General features: G+C 42.9%; 1 protein-coding gene across 1 annotated transcript in view; it reads right to left on the bottom strand.

The window, feature by feature from the left end:
* The window catches only part of cxxc4 (CXXC finger 4), a 29,686-nt gene extending 22,758 nt beyond the window's left edge, over positions 1 to 6,928 (bottom strand). The window contains exons 1-2 of the mRNA XM_073842633.1: positions 6,581 to 6,928; positions 4,278 to 5,216 (exon numbers count right to left, since the gene is read on the bottom strand). Coding sequence (XP_073698734.1) covers positions 4,278 to 5,102 — 825 coding nt within the window. The 5' untranslated portion in view covers positions 5,103 to 5,216; positions 6,581 to 6,928. The remainder of the gene's footprint in view (positions 1 to 4,277; positions 5,217 to 6,580) is intronic.
* Between the last annotated feature and the right edge of the window lie 7,780 nt (positions 6,929 to 14,708).

Raw genomic sequence — 14,708 nt, 5'->3', positions numbered from 1 at the left:
ATATTATCTATATCCTTAATGTAAATACTAAGACCCCTTCCGCATTGACTTTCTTCACATATTTTCAAACAGGTCACCGCAATGATGGGAAACCATTTAACTTCTCAGCCAGAGCTAGCCATCAATTATTTACAGTCACCTGTTTAAAATTTAAAGTGCCACACATTAACGTTCGCAGCACCTACACTTTCACCCTGACCATCCTCCACTGATCCGCCACCCCTCCCCATCCCAGAAAACGGCCACTGATAATAAGTTGCTTTCACCACTGAACTAGAGATGTTAAATCAAGCCAGGTCAGAGGAGACGGCAGGCGTCACGGGTAAGGGCACAGGCCACAGGCCAGGCATGTCTGATTGCTTTTCGTTCTTAATTGATAGCACAAGAAAAAAACAATAAATTCAGCAACAAAGTTGTAGCACATTGTGTAGTGCAGTGGGATTTAGTCAACCAAAACTGGGGGGAAAAAAGTGCATTCAACAAAAAATATTTCTCTACAAGTAGCGATAAATAAGATTTGCAAACTTTGGATGAGGGAAAATTATATTAAATGAATAATAGGATAAAGAAAAATAAAAATTCTGTCATCATATACCCTTATGTCATTCCAAACCTACGGATATTTGGCAGAATGTTGGTAACCAGTGTTGGTGATCATTGGCTTACCAAAAAAAAAAATAATAATTTTTTAAGTATCTTCTATTATTTTCAACAGAAGAAATAAACTCATAAAGGTTTTCAGGGTGAGTAAATCATGAAAGAACTTTAATTTTTGGGTGAACTATTCCTTTAAGTTTCATTCTGTTCCTCACACAAAGCTACTGTATAATACTGGTTCAGAAGACATAAATAGTGGGACTATAGTGTCATATAATAGAAGTTATATAGCCTTTACATTGATTTGTAACATTTGGAGCTTGCAATTTACTGTACATACTGTATATATGGCTTTGAATGATGTGTGTGAATAAATTATAACATTATATTACTTTTTAAGTGCACTATTGCTATAATTTATACTGCCAAACTGTTTGCAAGCTCATTAGCCTAAAGTCTTTTACAGGCAAAAACAGCCCTATTCCTGGAACAAACTAAACACTTTGTCTTGCACTTAATTTCCTCAAGCAATATTTCAATAATTTATGCAGCATTTAAGCTTCGGTACCTTTCATAATCACTGAGTAATCACTAAATCATTAAATCTCTCCTCATGCATTATCATAAAAACAATGCATTTTACGCAAATCTCACACTATACAGCAATGTTCATGTTTTCACTGCAACAGAAAAGTATTAGTTGCTTCATGCCCTTTATGCAACATGCATTACATGTGACCTATTACTGTAAATAACAGGGAAACCAATCACCTTCCAATATAGATCCTGGCTCATATATGCACAAAGCCTTTGATCAACATCTTTAAAAAACTTCCAAAAAAGAACCCACGCTCAAACTGTCTGACTAACCTGGAGCATTACTGGACCCAAAGCAAGCTCAGGAAACGTTAGGAAAGATAAGATGACTCTGCTAGACTAATCCATTCTGGTGTCTGAGAGAGAAAGAGAGAAAGAGAGAGAGAGAGAGAGAGAGAGAGAGAGAGAGAGAGAGAGAGAGAGAGAGAGAGAGAGAGAGAGAGAGAGAGAGAGAGAACAGCAGAGCAGTGACACAGGGTAATCCTCCGGGGTCTTGCATTAGCGCGCTAAATTAAAGGCGGTATTAGATTAAATTGGCTCTCCGATTTCAGGGGTGTAAGTAAAATTCTAATTTGCATTTTCCACTGCCGCTTAAGATATAATTAGTTCAGGGTGATTCCCAGGTGCAAAACACTGACAGCAACATCCAGCTGCTTACTGGGAGTTTATCATTTGTTAGCAGCAAAAGGTGCAATCAGCTGGGTCTACATACATGTGTGTGAGTCGGTGTGTGTTTGTGTGTTGTGTATCCTGGCTTATAGTTGGAAGTCAATTATAAACTGAAAAAAAGAGTATATTTTAGTCTGTATGTGTCTGCAGAAGCAGTGTAAAGGCACATGGTTCTTCTATACTGGTCATTACACATGTTGGCTCAATATAAATTAATAAAGGCTGTGTGTGGGCTGAGGATGCTAATCAGTCTTACAGCAAACCCAGATCACCCTGCATTTCCGCACTACTAAGTAGAGCCACAAAGAGAATATTGTAAAATATTATTACAATGTATAACAGCTGTTCATTGTCATTATTATTTTAAAAATGTCATTTATTCCTGTGATGACAAAGCTGAGTTTTCAGCAGTCATTACGCCAGTCTTCAAGTGTCACATGATCATTTAGAAATTTTTCTTCTTTAATTATTATCTATAGACACCTCACCGAACACGACATCTGAAGTAAACCTTACAAAAGTAGCCCTCCTGCAGCTAAATACTCCATTCTGTATCACTTTATCTGCCAAATGAAAATGAACAACAATCATTAAAATTTTAACCAATGGAGTTTATGCTAAAGTATTCAAAACTGCATTTTACGGAACAGGAATGTATTACACAACCTAAGAATGAAGTTATTACAAAATAAATAAAAAAAACTAACATAAAAACTGTTCCAAACTGCCATAATGTCCAAAAAAAAAAATTACTACAAGAATAAATTTTAGGTGAAGTATGTTACATCTGTTCCATAAGCAGCACCAAATGGAATAGCAACCAAACAAACACTGTTTTCAAACAGGTTTCCAGACCAAAACACTTCCCCTGTCTGCCATTGGTCACCCAAACTGATGGGATTTTGAAAGGCTCTAAAGGTACTGAAAGTGCCACTAAGAAGAAGACAGTGTTAACGCTATACCTATAAATAGCTATAACATATTGTCCATGTATATTAAGCCGGAATAGTTGAAAGTATTTTAAAATAAAAAAATATATATACTACACCTGTCACACATGACAATCACATCAACAATGGCAAGTCAGTGTTTAGAAACATTCATGGTGAAGTAATGAGAAGAAAGTAGATCAACTTATACTACTTTGTCCTAGCTGTTTCAACACCAAACACATGTAACAAACAACAGTCACACTCAACCTTCACAAGTCACACTGCACACAGATTTGAGAAACCAGTATTAAAAATAATTTAAATATATTTGGATTCATTTTAATGCACTCAATTAGCAGGTGGAGAGTAATTCAAGGAAGTAGTGTAAAAATATGATTTAGGCCCTGTTTACAACTGGAATTAACATGCTTCTCATATGCATCTCCAGTAAGCGTTGATTGTGATTGTATTTCATTGAAGGGAAGGTCACTGCATGTTGATGTCAGACACATAAGTCAATGTGCAATTTTTAAACCTTCGTTTTGGTGCGTTGATTACATATTAGATGAGTAGGCAGTCATTCAGTGTTGTTGGAAATGCAATAGGACACATTAGCATTTATGAATGAATGCCAAGTGCTTTTAATTGTCCTGTAATTTGTAATATTTGTGCATTGTAACCTGTTTACACTTGCATTTTGCACTGCCCACATCACATCACCCAAGACGGATGTTCACACCATGTTAGTGGAACTAAATTCTGCTGTTTCTAGAAATATATCCTATATTTGTCCACTCTCATTCAAGCATACGCACACAAGCACTCCCAAATTTGTATTTTTGAGACCCACTCGTGTCTTTTATTTGGACCAAAAATATGGATGATCACTTTATCTAAGCCCTTGAATATAGATTCAGATATATTTCAGACATTCATCAAGAATAAAAATGTGGTAATCCTTTCAATTGTTTTTCCTATTTCCTTTTCAGTGTGTAAGGATATTAGGATGAGAATCTAGACTTTCCACGTCCCAAGTGTGATAGAAGAACAGCAGCAGGAATTTTCCTATTGCTCTCATTGTGGGGGAGATCGACTAGCCTCGTCAGGAGACAGTTTCTATAATTGGTTAAAATGACCAAGTGCAGAGAAGGATGGCTCTCTGCTGAAAACCATTTCCCAGCTCAGCTTGGAGCAGAGCCAAGCCCTGGGTTGTTCGGATGCGTTCCAGCCCCAGCCTGACTGGCAGCAATTAGGGGTGTCTGAGCCAAGCTCAGCTTGCGCTCCGCACAAACACCCCTAATTACTGCCAATTAGGCTAGGCGGGTAGGCAGATTTGAGAAGCCGGGGGGATGTTCAGGCATGGGTGGGCATGGAAACAATTTTCAAGGGCTTAGAAACGTGACTAGAAGGAAAGGTTAATGCTTTTGAGTGCACGGAGGGAGAGAGGGAGGGGGGAGTGTGGTGTCTGAGCCGTCGTCTCACCTCTAGTGATGAGCCAGGCTTCTTTTTTAGCTCCTCGCATTTCCGAAACTTGCAGATCTGGTGGCCCGTCTTACGGTTCCGACAACTGCTGCACACTCCACAGTTGATTAGCCTCCTGCAGGGCGCGCAGACCCCACACCTTTTCCTTTTCTTTTTCGCCGGGTTTCCGCTGGATGCGGAGGAATTATTCTGTGGGCAGTCTGCCAGATTGGCAATTTGAAACGCACTGTCTGTAACGGCTGCTGAGGCTGCGGGGGAGTGAAGGGCTGTCATGACGATGACCCCGGGAGGTAATGAGATGCCCCCTAAAGCCGGAATAGCGGAAAAAGTTCCAACACGTTCCGGGAGATTCATTATCTCTGCTTCAGCAGCACCGCATTTCAGCTTGTTCATGCATTCTCCTGCTAAAGGTCTGCAGTGTTCAGGGGATAAGCTAGAGAGGAAATTATTATTTGCCATTTGCAGCGTCTCTGGCGGCACGCCAGGTTTCCCCGGCCTTTGGGAGTCGTTTCTATGCATGCTGGTCCTATTAGGGTTTATTGCTGCTGATTTCCTTCCCCAGAGCATGCCGTTATCACAGTTCCAAGGGGACACGCCGATTCTGGCGCTGGGAAAAATTGGTGTCGTTATGCGGGCAATCTTAGCAGTCTGTGGAAATGCCCCATTGGTTTTGTAAAAGTTTGCAAACGACCTGTACCTTTCCATTTCGGCATTGTAATCCAACAGCTGGCTTAATCCACCGTCCTGAAGATTATCCTTTTGCAAGAGTGACACGTCGGTGCTCTGGCCGCTTTCAATGCAAAGTGCATTGTTAAGATTAGACATGACTGCTAAGTTTCAAGTGCTCACGAGAAATATTCAGGGGAGGGTGGCAGTTGGTTTTGGTCAAGATGAAGCTTGTTAGACACAACAAGTTACCATCCTGGTTTATCCTCTCCACTAAAACAAGAGAACAACAATTACGGATACAAGTGACAAACATTTCCTGTGCATCATCTGACACTTCTGAGTTACTCAACTCTAGCTTTTGACAAAATTGTCAATTTCTTTTTTTTTTCCTGACTGCTTTATTCATAAAATTGGGATTCTAAGCTTGTGACTTACCATTGTAGCTATGACACTTTAGTGTTGCATAACAATAGAAAACAGATATAAGCATATGTGAAAGTCATATGATTGCACTGCCAAGAGTAAGAACAATACTGTCAATACACTGACTTCCCAGAAAGAAATAGTAAAATTTAAGTAATTATATACTGTTATTGATAGTATAGGACCAATACTTTAAAAAATTAAAGTAGCATCATAATAGAAACAAAACATTCATGTGCATTTAACATTTTTTTTTTCATAATAGCATTCCTAAATATAAACAGCCTCAAACTTTACAAGTCTTCTATTTTAAAAAGGCATATGTTATCATGCACAAAGTTCTTATGAAAATATGTTGAAAAATAAAGCACATTCTCAAGATTCATCTAATAAAACAAAGATACTTTGTGAGGCTCACTCCAACCATGTCCCAGACCTTGAAAACTGTAGTGTGGGGGGGGGGGGGGGGGGATCCATTTCCGATCTCCCAGTCTGGCCGGGTTTTGTTGCTACAGATAAAAGCCTATTAGACACATCTTCCTCTACTTGCATTACCTTTTACTAGACTCTCTCACTGACTGCCTGTGGTACATTGCAAGACGACTACAGCAATTCAGAGCTCTGTGAACATCTGGTTCTGAATTTAATTGTACATTTCCACCTGAGAAACAATACTGGATAACCATTCATATCTAAGACCCTGTCATTAATCATCTGAGACCTCACATGAAGCCAGTAACGTTCTTTATTAAGTTTTTTAAAGAGGCTCATGCTGCTTTATAACTTCCTAATTAAAGGGCAAATAGAACAAAACTGAGTAAAAAAATATCACTTTACACTCACAAGCAAGTTTTCTGCTCTGAGAAACAATGTACAACGTACTGATGATGCAAATGATTAATTATCGCTGTTGTTTTTTATTTTTATTGTTATGTTCACGAGTAAAATGTGCTTTTAAACCGTTGTTTTTAAAGCTGTAAACAAAGTTCAGAGAATAAGAAATATCCGATACTCAGAGGAGACTGAAAGAGGTCGAGAGTAGACAACTGTGCCGTCGATTACAGCCCGAGACATTCAGATCAAATTGCATAATGGAATTTAATCACTCTGGCGCCTTCAAAACCACCCGAAATAAATAATAAAACAGTGGACATTCAGAAAGCATGCGCCACTATCGCTAAGCGAGAAAAAAATGAAAGAGCATCACCTACCAGACAATCCAGACACTAGAGCAGCACATTACTGCGATGAATACACAATAAACACACGCCGAGTGATCACTACAAAAACACCATCTTTACGCACAAAACGCCATTCTTCATGCGAAGAAAAGTAGAAGGAAAGGTATATGTTTGTGATGGCGTCCTGGTTGAGCCTGTTGTCCGTGGAGCGATGACTGGAGGTGAGGTGTCTCCTGTCGCTGTGTGTGGCTGATTGGTGCTGAGGTGAGGAGGATGGGGATGTGGACACCAACTGATCATTGGCTGGAAATTACTATAGAAACACCAGGAGCTCTGGGGAGGGGGATGCTCATCAATCTCCACCGGGAAACAGCGTGCTTTCCCCCGCTATCTGTTTGGTAACTCTTTACATTACAATCTCACAGATTACGTGTAAGTAGGCGAATTAGTTACGATAATAAAAGCATTTCAAAGCAGTTACACAAAATATTTTCATATTGGCTTTGTCTCAAAACTTAAACACTTTGCCTTATAACCCGCTGTCAGAAAGGCAGTCAGCTCGTTAGGCTGAGACACAGCAATTAGCCTAAGTACGCAGGTAAAAGCTAATTGTTTGTCAGGTAAACTAATGTGCATCAGACCACTTGATGAAAAAAATAACCTAAACAAAAACGTTTTTTATTGTTGCTGTTTTAAGTCAATGGTATTAGGCTTATTTAATATGACTATTCTTAGAATCAGCTTCTTTTTTTTTTTCTTTTTTTTTGTGATGAGAAATAGTACCAATAGTACAACAAAGTTCACTTAGTACCACATACTCAAAAACACATTCATATTCACAGTGGGGTCCTAAAAGCATAGAACCTATTAATTTTTATTGTAGCTTTGTACAAAAAAAACAAAAAAAAAAAAACAATAAGACATTTTTTAGAATATCTTATGTCACACAAAAGAAATGCATTTCAGAACAAATTCACAATTTCACTATTTTTGTAGTTTATAGCCCAGGTTCTATTGTATTGTTTAGCATCTGCATGAGTAATTACATTGTATTTTCCATAACAGTGTTATAAGGTGACGTGCTGGACTGACGAGACGAGAAACAAGATTACAATAAACACTATCTTTTAATATATACTTAGAATAACAGGCAGGAACATCCACACACGAACACATAGAACGATTAAAGACCGACATTGAACTCAAGAACCAAACAGACTTATAAAGACAGACTAATTACTAAACACAGGTGACGGTGATGACACAGATGATGGGGCTAAACCAAAATGACACAGATCCACAGGGGGAGACAATGGGAGAAACCAAAGACATAAACTGACATAACTATGACATTACGCCCCCCTCCGCAAAGGCGCGTCCTCGCGCCGTACAAAACAGAAACAGAAAACAGACTAGAGGGGCAGCAAAACTGAAAAACAGAGTCCATGGAGGAGGCTTAGGTGGAGGACGCAACCCCGGGAGGGGGACCAAAACAAGAGTCCAAGGGTAAGACAAGACAGTCCAGAGGGGCGACGACGGAGGGAGGAGCCAGGGAGGACATGGGTGGGGCATAAGGCAGGAGGAACCGACCCAGACCGCAGCCATGATGACGGCCCACTGTGGAGCCGACGGAGGGAGGAACCATGGTGGACGAAGGCGTGCCGACTCCATGGGGCCGACCGACAGAGGCGGAGCAGATGGATAAGGAGCCCGAGGCGAAGATGGAGAGCCGATGATCCGGGGTGACGCCGAGGATCCGGAGGGCCAAGGTGGAGCAGGCTCTGGCGCCCGAGGCGGAGGCGGAGTCCCGGAGATCCGCGGCGGAGCTGGAGCGACAGAGGATGGAGGCTGTGCCCGCAGGAAGGAGGAGTCCCAAGGAGCCGGTGGGACGGCACGACGAGGCACAGCCGGAGGAGCAGAGTCCTGAGGAGCCGATGGGGTGACAACTGACCAGGGCGGAGCCGGAAAGACGATGGAGCCCGGTGGAGCTGGTGGATCGATGGGCGACGGTGAAGAGGAGGGCGTCGAGAGCCGTGGTGGAACCGCGGGGTCGAAGGGCCGAGGCGGAGTCCAGGACTCGGAGGCTGGAGGCGGAGCTGAGGAATCCTCCAGCCGAGACGCCGATGGAAGCTGGCAGTCCCGCGGCGAGCCCACTGCACAGGTGGTGGGCTGAGGGTGAGCTGGGGGACTGACTGCTGACCTGGGAGACTTTGGGCGGCTGGGCGGAACCAGCGGGGACTCAGGACGACTGGGCGGAACCAGCGGGAACTCAGGACGGCTGGGCGGAACCAGCGGGAACTCAGGACGGCTGGGCGGAACCAGCGGGAACTCAGGGCGGCTGGGCGGAACCAGCGGGGACCAGGCAGATTCAGACAGACGAGGGCGGGTGGGAGGGAAGTCTATGCAGGTCAGTGGCTCAGAGAAAAAGTCAATTAAGTCATATGAGTTGTCTTGGGCAAGATCCGAGAAGAAGTCTATTAAATCCCCAGAATTGGATCCAAGCTCACCCTCAGCGGTGGTGCAGTGGGCAGGGCTCTCTGTAGCCCTCTCTTGCTCCACGTCATACTCCACCGTCGCGGATGTTGATGCCGGCTCTCGCACCTGGTCAGATGGGTCAGGCTCTGTCGCTCTCGGCTCTGGCACTCCATCTGTGGTGGGCTCAGGCTGTAACTCCGCATGTCGGGGTGATGTTTGGCTGGGTTCTGGGTCGTGAGTGGGGTTGACGTCCTCCTCGATGACGCCGACAGTCCAGGAAGAGTGGCAGGACGCCAACACCCACTCGATGTAGTCCGGCAGGCTCTCTTGAGGACCCTCCCCGGATAGCAGCGCCTTGGTGGTGGGATTCAGTCCTACGTGATAGTAGATGCATAGGCTGCTATCCGGGAAGTGGGAATGTTCTGCCAGGGAGATGAACTCACGTGTATGGTCCTCAAGAGAGCGTTCCTCCTGCCTCAGGAGGATGAGACGAACAGTAGGGTCCATGATCAAACAATAGAAAACAAAACACTGAGGAAAAAAGACGGAAAATAAACGCAGGGGAAAGTGCCGGGTAAACTTTTTCGGTCGGTCTTTCTGTTATAAGGTGACGTGCTGGACTGACGAGACGAGAAACAAGATTACAATAAACACTATCTTTTAATATATACTTAGAATAACAGGCAGGAACAAGCAGGAACATCCACACACGAACACACAGAACGATTAAAGACCGACATTGAACTCAAGAACCAAACAGACTTATAAAGACAGACTAATTACTAAACACAGGTGACGGTGATGACACAGATGATGGGGCTAAACCAAAATGACACAGATCCACAGGGGGAGACAATTGGAGAAACCAAAGACATAAACTGACATAACTATGACAAACAGGGGCTCTATTTTGTACCGACAGTTATGTTTTGACCAACTATAATCACTGGTGACACACTGTTTCTCTTAAGTTTATGATTTATAAATCTTTATTTTGTAATGTTAAAGGGATAGTTCACCCAAAAATGAAAATTCTAGAAAACAAAAGAAAACAAAAATAACTACTTTATTCTTTCCACCGCCATTTATGATAGTGCCATAATGCATGCTACATTCTGATGTAGAATGTCTATCTCTCCTATCTGCATATTCTGGTTCAAATAAGTGAGACTGGGCAAAAAATTGTAAATCATCTTCTCTGTGCAAACCTTCAGAAAGAGTTTGCCCTTGGTCTATGCATCCCTGCCTCTGCTGAATTATTTTTACATCCTGCGAACCTGCTCCGAAGCCCCGATCTAAGTCAAATGATATGCACTTTGAAGACCCATTCTGACTCAAATGATTTGCGATACGCATGGAGCCATACAAAACAGTGAATCATTTTGCGACACAATGGTAACTGATTCTGAGTTTCCAATTGTTACGCCAGGCCAGCAGAGGGAGCCCTTACCCCCACTGACTGTTGCTGCTCCCTCTGCTGCCTCTATGGTAGCTTCCTGTCTGTCTTCCATAAAAGCCAGCTTCACACACACATCGCGAAGTATTGATTCGCTCCTAGCGACTTTACCAAGTGTTTTCCCTTGTTCCCGGTTTCCTAGTTCCTAGTTTATTCCTGTCTTGTTTTCTAGTTTCAGTCTCAGTCATAGTTTAGCCTTGTTCATTGTTTTGTTTCTTTGTTACTTTGTTTGCTCTCCTGGATTTTGACCCACGCCTGTTTATTGGATTACGCTCTTGGATTATCTTTGTTGATGCTGTTTGCTGGTGTTTTCGACCCTGACTGTTCGACCACGATCTGTTTAAATAAAGCCTTGCATTTGGATCCACCTCTCACCGGCTCCCCTGTAACACCAATGCTATCTCAAGGTAATTGATATGTATTTTACGAGGTGGCAAATTCGTATGAATTTGTACAACCTCACTCGTACGATTTTGTACGATTTGCCTAGACCCCAGTGATGGGTAGGTTTAGGGGCGGGGTTAGGTAAAGGACATTATTCATACGAAAAACTTGAAACTCGAAAAAAAAAACTTACGATGTAGCCAAAAGCGTTTGAATTCGTACGAGTTAGCCAAGCATTCACATAATGTATCTCATAACCTTGCACTAAATTTACATCTGATTCAAATGCACATTAACATTCTTTAGCTTGTGCTATACGTATAATTCTTGCTTGGTTGGAACAGCAGCTACACTAATTATTTCTCTATATGTTTCTCTGTTTCTGCCATAGGATTGACATCCCGTGGTAACTAGGAACGACACAAGCTTCAGCCTGGTTTCAGCTGTCGCATTCCTTGTGTCAAGCCACCCTTGAACAACAGACAGTGTCAGAAGCGTCTCGCCTGGGCTAAAGACAAAAAGGAGTGCTGCTGAGTGGTCCAAAGTTATATTCTCTGATGAAAGTAAATTTTGCATTTCCTTTGGAAATCAGGGTCCCAGAGTCTGGAGGAACATAGGAGAGGCACAGAATCCACGTTGCTTGAGGTCCAGTGTAAAGTTTCCACAGTCAGTGATGGTTTGGAGTGCCACGTCATCTGCTGCTGTTGATCCACTGTGTTTTCTGAGGTCCAAGGTCAACGCAGCTGTATACCAGGACGTTTTAGAGCACTTCATGTTTCCTGCTGCTGACCAACTTTATGGAGATGCAGATTTCATTTTCCATCAGGACTTGGCACCTGCACACAGTGCCAAAGCTACCAGTACCTGGTTTAAGGACCATGGTATCCCTGTTCTTAATTGGCCAGCAAACCTGCCTGACCGTATTTTGAAGAGGAAGGTGCGATATGCCAGACCCAACAATGCAGAAGAGCTGAAGGCCACTATCAGAGCAACCTGGGCTCATAACATCGGAGCAGTGCCACAGATTGATCGACTCCATGCCACGCCGCATTGCTGCAGTAATTCAGGCAAAATGAGCCCCAACTAAGTATTGAGTGCTGTACATGCTCATACTTTTCATGCTTATACTTTTCAGTTGGCCAAGATTTCTAAAAATCCTTTCTTTGTATTGGTCTTAAGTAATATTGTAATTTTCTGAGATACTGAATTGGGGTTTTCATTAGTTGTCAGTTATAATCATCAAAATTAAAAGAAATAAACACTTGAAATATATCAGTCTGTTTGGAATGAATGTATACATCCAGACATTCTGTGTAGTCCAAACGAGCCGTTCGTTGTAGTTCTTGAAAAGGGATTTTCTAAAAACTAAATCTCCCTTTGGTGTGGACTTTGAGATTTGTAACTTTGTAGATGTTTTTTATGCCCAAACATACACACCACACACTGACTAAAATTCAAAAAGTGAAAAAGCATAATAGGACCCCTTTAAAAACTTTTTATGACAGGACAACCATTATTGTCACGAATCCGGACTGTGGTTTTCCGTCCGCTCGCCACCAGAGGTCGCTGCCCAATTACATTGACACTCACACTACACAGACTGTTGCTTGTCACCCCGGACTACATTTCCCATCAACCATTGCACTGATTACACACACAGCTGCAACCTATCAGACTATATAAGCCTTGGACTTCCTCTTTCAGATCGCCAAGTATTGTTGCATTTACCTCTCTCCAAGCAGTAGCACATTACAGAGCCATGGTGAGTTTCCTTATGTTGAGCGTTTAGCACTCTCCTAGTGTTAGCCACATTACGGAGCCTCTCCTAGTATTTCCTAGTTTTCTGAGTCTAGTTAATTATTGTTTCTAGTCTGGCTTTCCTAGCCTGTTCTTGCATCGTGTTTGTCTCAGCCTGCCCTGAATTTATTGCCTGTTGTGGATTTACCCCTTGTCTTGCCGTCTCAGACTCTGTTCACCCCTCGTTTAAACTCTTTGACTGTCTGTTTGGATTACCCATTTGCCTCATCCCTTGGAATACGTTCACTGCTGATAGACCCTCTCTTGTCCCTGGATTACTCTTTTCGTCTTTAAACACACTTGTGAAATGTCTCGTCATGTCTCATCAGTTCATTGAGAGCCAAGTCATGTCTCAGCTGATCGTCTAGAGCAGGGGACGCCAAGTAAGTTTGGCATCGGGCCAAAGCTAAATTTTGCCACTAGATGGCGGACAGAACATAGTCAAAGGAACATTTAAAAAATGAATTGATAAAAATTGCAACAAATTGCCTGTGACAAGACAAAACCTAGTGAAAAGGGAAAATTGTCATGGAAAACGCTTGTTGGCTCACAGTTTTAACATCTTAAAAATTATTAAAATTATTTTTAAGATCTGAGGTAAACTATCTGTTATTGCTTTCAGTATTTCAGTAAACACAAAATGATATTTAAACTTACATTAGACATTTTTAACATTGATTAAAGAACATAATCAGTACCTGAGATTATCACTTTAATTGGTTTGTATGTTGTTGTTCCAGCCGTGCAGAAAAAGAAACTAAAATTGATTGCCGTCACAGCTAGTTAGGACAAAAAACTCCTTATTTTTTGTGTGTCCCAATGTCGCGTAGGACACGGTGTTATATCATAAGACGTGCTCCCTTTACACAGAGTGCGGGTTGTAGACCACTGGTCTAGAATCTCTTCACGTCCTGTTCTCTGCACCCTGATTCTCAAAGACTGTTCTGCAGTATACCAGACTGTCATCCAGTGTGGAGGACCCATCGCTGATGTCAGCACAGGCAGCTGGTATCCCGGTACCAGCACTCTCAAACCCTCCTGCCACAGAAGTAATCCCCTTGTCTGCTGCACTTCCTATATGGGGGTTTGCTTTCTGGTGTGTCTGTACACCACCATCAAGTCTCCAGAGGTGGCGGCTTATGCTGCAGAACCTCTGGAAGCGGCAGCTCCCTGCACGGTGGTAGCGTCCAGTGATTCACCCCCGGCCCATGAACTCTCATCCTGTTCCAAACCAGCCGAGGAGGTCGCTTATGAACTCTCTCCTTTTCCAGAGGCTGTTTGTAAACCCTTTGCCCATCTTGTCATGTCTATGGAGGCTATCTATGAACTCTCAGCCCTGCCTGTCACAGCCAAGAACGTCTGCTGTGGACTCACTGAGTGTCTTATTGTGTCTGTGTCTCTGTTCTGTGTTTCAGCTCCGTCAGCTCCGCCCTGGTGGTCTACTGTTCTGTCTGCCCAGCCTGGGTGAGCTCCTGCTCTGTCTGCTCCACCCTGGTGGGCTCCTGTCTTGCTGGCTTCACCCTGGCTCCCTGCTTTGTCAGTCCTGCCTCAGTCCCTAGGTCCTCCACATGGACCTGTCCCTCCACCCTTCCCCCTGTTCCATCTCTGCTCCATGAATGTGTATCAACATGCCTGCAATAATATTATTAAATAAATATATTAATATAATATTACTAAAAGCCCAGCAGTAGGTGTCCAGAAGAAAGAATGGTTTTCAAAATCTCCTGGTAAATACTTTCCATAATCCTAAAGTGCAATCCACCAATTAGAGAAGTCCTGTTACACAGATATTTGATTTGCAAGAACAGTGCAAAATTGAAAATTTGATGTTTATCTGCCTACCCCCAGGGCATCCAAGATGTCGGTGACTTTGTTTCTTCAGTAGAGCACATTGGCATGCGATGATTGCATTCAGCTGCCGCTGATCACAGCGTGAGTATAAATAGGCAGCCGGTGCAGTGCATAGTAGGTTTTCGCTCAGGAGCCGAGCTGAGCCTGGCTGTACAGCGGTTGTACAACAGCTGTGGCGACGGAACGTAATGTCTC

Source organism: Garra rufa, chromosome 6 (assembly GCF_049309525.1).
Source record: "Garra rufa chromosome 6, GarRuf1.0, whole genome shotgun sequence".
Lineage (NCBI taxonomy): Eukaryota > Metazoa > Chordata > Actinopteri > Cypriniformes > Cyprinidae > Garra > Garra rufa.
Note: the sequence above shows the minus strand (reverse complement) of the source record. Positions and strands in the feature narration are given on the sequence as shown.